Source organism: Lathyrus oleraceus, chromosome 2 (assembly GCF_024323335.1).
Source record: "Lathyrus oleraceus cultivar Zhongwan6 chromosome 2, CAAS_Psat_ZW6_1.0, whole genome shotgun sequence".
Taxonomy (NCBI): domain Eukaryota; kingdom Viridiplantae; phylum Streptophyta; class Magnoliopsida; order Fabales; family Fabaceae; genus Lathyrus; species Lathyrus oleraceus.
This window is the reverse complement of record NC_066580.1, coordinates 293,157,805-293,165,124: the sequence shown is the minus strand read 5'-3', so window position 1 is coordinate 293,165,124 and position 7,320 is coordinate 293,157,805. Positions and strand designations below refer to the sequence as shown.

The 7,320-nt window shown below is 43.6% G+C and overlaps 1 protein-coding gene across 1 annotated transcript in view; it reads right to left on the bottom strand.

Moving 5' to 3' along the window:
- Positions 1-796: 796 nt before the first annotated feature.
- LOC127122946 (uncharacterized) overlaps positions 797-7,320 on the bottom strand; it is a 29,688-nt gene continuing 23,164 nt past the window's right edge. Inside the window, exons 2-3 of the mRNA XM_051053219.1 lie at positions 2,052-4,245; positions 797-1,998 (exon numbers count right to left, since the gene is read on the bottom strand). Of these exons, the coding sequence (XP_050909176.1) occupies positions 797-1,998; positions 2,052-4,245 (3,396 nt within the window). The remainder of the gene's footprint in view (positions 1,999-2,051; positions 4,246-7,320) is intronic.

The window sequence follows — 7,320 nt, the reverse complement described above, 5'->3', positions numbered from 1 at the left end:
AACAACAAATCACTTGCGACTGTACTGGGGAACAACCCCAACAACAACTCTGTTTGAGGAACAACCCCAACAAAGATCTGTAGAAAGAAAATACAAACCAAACCAGGAATATGAACGAATGTCTTACCTGTTGGGAATCATGTCACCCTCGGGAGAGCACTGAGATATTCTTGAGTATCCTTTCAATCTTGTGAATGTTCACTTTGTTTAAAACAACAATTTTGAAAAATTTGATTTGTTTAAAACAATGACATTTTATCAATTTAAAACATGCAAAACATTTGTTGAATTGAAACAAATAAGAGTGCAAATAATTGGATAAAAGCTCAAATTGATTTGATGGAATGGTAGTCCGCAAATGGCAAGACTCCATAGATCTGTACAAATTGAAATCAGTGATATATATTGGAAGAGGGCTACATTGAACATAATGATCCTTTCTCTACCAATTTGAATCTCGATGTATCCGAAGCTTCAGTTGACGACGAATCGAGAATCTTCTGACGAAATGACGACTGATGAACAGAAAGTCTTGTCAGGATGCAGTTACTTGCCAAATCCCTAATTTTTGCCTAGATTGCCCCAGAGTGAGGTACTCAATCTAGCGGGATGCAAATATATATCTTTTTTCCAAGTCTCTAATTTTTGCCTGGATTACCCTTGCGGGTTCTCCACCGAGACGCTCATTTTTGCCTAAGCCGCCCTTTCGGGTTTTCAACTTAGCGAGCTATTCTGTTTTTTCATTCTCTTTTTTTCATTTGTTTTTTCATTTGCATATACTCTTTTTTTTTTTTTTTTAGGCAAAGTATCTCTTAACTGCATCTGAATTCACAGGACGAGTGAAATCCTCCCCATCCATTGTTGTAAGCATCAAAGCACCGCCTGAAAAGGCTCTCTTAACAACATATGGACCCTCGTAGTTTGGAGTCCACTTGCCCCTGGAATCGGGCGCGAAAGACAAAACTTTCTTGAGCACAAGGTCACCTTCTCGGAACGCACGAGGCTTGACCTTCTTGTCGAATGCTTTCTTCATTCTTTGCTGATATAACTGACCATGGCACATGGCAGTTAATCTCTTCTCTTCAATCAAATTCAGTTGGTCATAACGACTCTGAATCCATTCAGCATCAGTCAACTTGGCTTCCATCAAGACTCGCATTGATGGGATCTCCACCTCTACTGGGAGAACGGCTTCCATGCCATAAACAAGAGAGAAAGGGGTTGCCCCTGTTGAAGTGCGTACAGACGTACGATATCCATGCAAAGCAAATGGCAGCATCTCATGCCAATCTTTGTACGTGACAGTCATCTTCTGGATAATTCTCTTGATATTCTTGTTAGCAGCTTCAACAGCCCCATTCATCTTGGGTCTGTAGGGAGAAGAATTATGGTGTGCAATCTTAAATTCAGCGCACAACTCATCCATCATCTTATTATTCAGATTGGATCCATTATCAGTAATGATCCTTTCTGGCACACCATAACGGCAAATTAGCTGGTTCTTGATAAACTTCACAACCACCTGTCTGGTTACATTCGCGTATGAAGCGGCTTCAACCCATTTGGTGAAGTAATCAATTGCTACGAGAATAAAACGATGTCCGTTGGACGCTTTCGGCTCAATCATGCCGATCATGTCGATTCCCCACATAGAGAAAGGCCATGGTGATGAAATCACATTCAGGAGTGTCGGAGGAATATGAATCTTATCCGCATAAATTTGACACTTGTGACATTTCTTCACATACTTGCAACAGTCAGACTCCATTGTCAGCCAATAGTAGCCTGCTCTCAACATTTTCTTAGCCATGGCATGTCCATTGGAATGAGTACCAAATGAACCCTCATGGACCTCAGTCATCAAAAGGTTTGCCTCGTGTCTATCCACGCATCTGAGCAAAACCATATCAAAATTTCTCTTGTACAGCACTTCACCGCTGAGGTAGAAACTACCTGACAACCTTCTCAAAGTTTTCCTATCCTTGTGTTTGATGCCCCAGGCGGGTAGACCTGGTTCTGGAGGAAATTCTTGATATCAAAATACCAAGGCTTGTCATCTTTTACTTCTTCGATTGCAAATATGTGAGCGGGTCTGTCCAAGCGCATCACAGTAATGTTGGGAACATCATTCCACCATCTGACAACTATCATAGAAGCAAGCGTAGCAAGGGCATCTGCCATCCGATTATCCTCTCGAGGAATATGATAAAATTCAACTTCTGTGAAGAAAGTTGAAATTCTCCTTGCATAATCTCTGTATGGGATGAGACCTGGCTGATTTGTCTCCCATTCACCCTTGATCTGATTGACAACCAAAGCTGAATCACCATAGACATCAAGATATTTGATTCTCAAGTCAATGCATTCTTCAAGTCCCATTATACAGGCTTCATACTCCGCCATGTTATTCGTGCATTTGAAAGTTAGCCTTGCTGTAAATGGAATGTGCGAACCCTGGGGATTAACAATTACTGCCCCAATTCCATTTCCATATTGATTAACAGCGCCATCAAACACCATCGTCCATCTGGAACCAGGTTCTGGACCTTCATCAAGTGTAGGCTCATCGCAATCTTTCATCTTCAAATACAGAATTTCCTCGTCAGGGAAGTCGTACTGAACAGACTGATGATCTTCAATCGGCTGGTGCGCTAAGTGGTCAGCCAAGATACTACCTTTGATAGCTTTCTGAGCTCGATACTCGATATCATACTCAGACAACAACATCTGCCAACGGGCAATCCTCCCAGTTAAAGCAGGCTTCTCGAAGATATACTTAATTGGATCCATTCTGGATATCAACCAAGTTGTATGATTTATCATGTACTGGCGCAAACGCTTAGCTGCCCAAGCTAAAGCACAGCACGTCTTCTCAAGCATAGAGTACCGAGACTCACAATCAGTAAACTTCTTACTGAGGTAGTAGATAGCAAACTCCTTCTTCCCTGATTCATCTTGTTGACCGAGTACACAACCCATCGAGTCTTCAAGAACTGTTAAGTACATAATCAGAGGTCTTCCTTCCACAGGCGGAGACAAAATCGGAGGTTCAGACAGATAATCCTTGATACTGTCGAAAGCTTTCTGGCAATCCTCGGTCCAATCATGAGACTGATCCTTCCGGAGGAGCTTGAATATCGGCGCACATGTGGCAGTCATGTGGGATATAAATCTGGAAATGTAGTTCAAGCGGCCAAGAAAACCTCGGACTTGCTTCTCAGTTTTGGGTGCGGGCATCTCTTGTATTGCTTTGACCTTGGCAGGATCAACCTCAATACCTCTTTCGCTTACCACAAAACCCAACAACTTTCCGGAACGGACTCCAAAAGTACATTTGTTCGGATTCAGACGAAGCTGGAACTTCCTCAAACGCTGAAAAAGCTTCAACAAATGCTCAATATGCTCACCTTCCGTTCGGGACTTAGCAATCATATCATCAACATAGACTTCTATCTCCTTGTGCATCATGTCATGAAACAAGGTAGTCATAGCTCGTTGATACGTGGCTCCGGCGTTCTTCAAACCGAAGGGCATCACTCGATAACAGAATGTTCCCCAAGGTGTGATGAATGTTGTCTTCTCCATATCCTCTGGTGCCATCTTGATTTGATTATATCCGGAAAATCCGTCCATAAAGGAAAAGACTTTGAATTTAGCTGTATTGTCTACCAACATGTCAATGTGTGGTAGAGGAAAATCATCTTTTGGGCTAGCTTTATTCAAATCTCTGTAATCAACGCACATACGGACTTTTCCGTCCTTCTTAGGAACAGGCACAATATTGGCCACCCATAGAGGATATGTCGAAGTCACCAGAAACCCCGCATCAATTTGCTTCTGAACTTCCTCTTTGATCTTCACTGCCATATCTGGATGAGTTCTTCTGAGCTTCTGCTTCACAGGCACGCACTCAGGCTTCAAAGGCAGGAAATGTTGCACAATATCTGTATCTAAACCCGGCATGTCTTCATAGGACCAAGCAAAGATATCTGAATATTCTCGTAGCAAGCTGATCAAATCTTCCTTAACAGACTCTTCAAGAAGTGCCCCAATCTTCACCAGGCGCTCACAATCTTCAGATCCCAAGTTGACTGTTTCCAAGTCTTCGAGATGCGGCTGAATGATCTTCTCTTCGTGCTCAAGGAGACGGGTGATCTCATCAGGAATCTCTTCAACGTCATCTTCCTCTGCCTCAAATACAGGGAATTCAAAATTGGGAGATGGCGTTGGATCATTATGTTCAATGGGTTTTAGGATCAACCTGCATAATGATTTTGGTTAAGAAAACAAAACTTCACAATTTTAAACAAGCAAATCATTATGCGGATGAAAAATGTTGCTTTTACAGCTTTTATTTTGTTTTTATGGTTTTTTGTGATCACTGATTTCATAAAGAAAAGCAAAAAGTGAAAACAAAGGAAAAACAAATGTTTTGACAATGCAAAAATTGAATGAAAACATCATTGTATATATGCTTTGCCAACAATGTCATCACTTCTCCTTTTGGCATGGGAGAAGGGTTTTAAACAAAATGAACAATTACTCTGATCTATGGATAACTGTAGGAACATCCACAGCGACCCAATTGTGGCAGACACCACCAGGAATAACAAAATTGTTCAAGTCTTCTGCATCTTCTTCTTCAATGATAGCAGCAGCTTCCTCTCTTCTGCAGGTTGATCAGCATGAATGAATCCTCCACTTGTGAACAGACCTTGCTCATTGCATGCCCCAGAACCAAAGCCAATGCCAGCCCGGGATCGGTTATCTTCAAGTTCAAGCACTTTCCCTAATCCAGCAACTGCACCACATTCAATGGCCAGCTTAGCATCTCGGTAGGAAGTGAATGAAGGAGACTTCTTCTCGATTGGTTTATCAATAGATAAAGCTTGGAACTGAGTTCCAACTTCATCCTCTGCATCAATGTACGAGAAGAAGACAGATTACTGACCAGGAGAGCCTTTTCTCCCCCTACTACAACCAATTTCTTGTTTTTTGACAAACTTCAGCTTTTGGTGTAGGGTGGATGTCACGGCGCCAGCCTCGTGAATCCATGGTCTGCCCAAGAGACAGCTGTATGATGGGTGAATATCCATTACTTGAAAAGTGATCTGGAAATCACTTGGTCCAATTTTGATTGGGAGATCAACTTCCCCAATCACGGTCTTACGCGACCCATCAAAAGCTTTAACAACAACCCCACTCTGCCTCATAGGAGGACCTTGATATGACAACGAGAGAGTGTGGATTTTGGCAATACATTCAGAGATGATCCAGTGTCCACCAGTACATTGGACATTGCATCAGATTTGCAATTCATAGATATGTGTAAAGCCATGTTGTGGTCTCTTCCCTCCTCAGGGAGATCAGCGTCACAAAAGCTCAGAGTGTTGCAAGCGGTAATGTTTGCAACAATGCTATCAAATTGTTCCAGGGTGACGTCATGATCAACGTACGCCAGGTCCAAGACTTTCTGCAGAGACTCCCTATGGGGTTCTGAATTCAGCAATAGAGAAAGAATGGAAATCTTGGAGGGCGTGTGTAGAAGCTGGTCTACAATATTATACTCGCTCTTTCTGATGAGCCTCAGCATCTCATCAGATTCTTCATCAACAATGCCACTCGGGCCATCTGAAGAAACAGGAGTCTTTTGTACAGACGAGGAGGGTTTGGCAACATCAAGTGCCGGATTCTGAACATTCACAGCAGTCCCCACAGGACGCTCAACAGATTCAGAAGCAACAGCCTTAGCAGGCGCAGAAAAGACACGACCACTGCGGGTCAATCCACTAACATCAGCGATAGTGGTCACGGAAGTGGAAGGCAAAGGTACTTCAACCCCATCCTGGACAGCAACAGGATTGTATCTGAAAGGTACAGCTTTATCAGATGAATAAGGCACAGGGCCTGCCGGTTTGATAATCAAAGAAGGTGAAGCCTTAGGCTTGTTGCTATTGTAGCGAATAACAACAGGCTCAGGCAATTTGAACACCGGGGAAATGACATTCACTTCGGGCTCAACAACATCCACATTGCGATTCTGGAGAATCTCAATGGTACCTTCGTTCAACAACATTTGTAATTCCTTGCGAACTTGGTCACAACCCAAACGATTGACAGAACAGACGCGACACTGGTCATGGTTATGCTTCAAATAGCTGTGCTGACACAGCATCTTATGTAATCCAACCAATGACTGCCGGATATGACTGACATACTTCACCTTGTACTTCCCAAGGTCTTCCTGAATCATGTTCACAGATTTCCCATGCGAAGGCAATGGGTTCCTGGTGACATTAGGGTTGGAGTCTTCAAAACTCAGAATTCCGCTTCTCATGAGGTCTTGAACCTTATTCTTCAGCGGGAAACAGTTCTCAACGTTGTGGCCCGGAGCACCGGAATGATAGACACAATGCTGGTCTGGTTTGTACCACCATTGCGGGTTGGCAGGAATAGCAGGAGGATCCCTGGGAGAAACCAATTTCCTCTCCAACAAGGAGGGATAAAGCTCTGTATATGTCATCGGAATCGGGTCGAAGCTGACCTTCTTCCTATCATAGTTCACATTAGCCTGATTGGTTGTACTTCCACGAGGCTGGTAGGCCTGTTGCTGTGGACGCTGCTGTTGCTGTTGATATTGCGGCTGTGGATATTGCTGCTGATGCTGATACTGCTGAGCATTATCCTTGAATACAGGTGCCACGCTAGCCACCTGATGCTGATGTCTGGCACGATGTGCAGGCTTCCTCTGAACAGAGGGTCTTCGATGCTTCGGCTGAGATTGCACGGCATGCGCTTCACCTTCTTTCCTCTTAAATGCTCCATATCGCTTAGAGGAAGAACCATCATCTTTTGCTAATCGTCCTTCGCGGACACCTTCTTCCAGACGCATCCCCATGTTCACCATCTCGGTGAAATCAGAGGGAGCGCTGGCCACCATTCTCTCATAATAGAATGACCCAAGAGTCTTCAGAAAGATCTTGGTCATCTCTTTCTCTTCTAATGGTGGAGTGATTTGAGCTGCCAGCTCACGCCATCTCTGGGCGTACTCCTTAAACGACTCTTTGTCCTTTTGTGACATAGACCTGAGTTGATCTCTGTCAGGCGCCATGTCAATGTTGTATTTGTATTGCTTGACGAAAGCTTCGCCAAGATCGTTGAAAGAGCGGATGTTGACGCTGTCCAAGCTCATGTACCAACGTAGAGCAGCACCAGACAAACTGTCTTGGAAGTAGTGGATCAAGAGTTGATCGTTGTCGGTCTGCGTGGACATCTTCCTGGCATACATGACCAAGTGTGCCAAAGGACAAGTATTCCCTT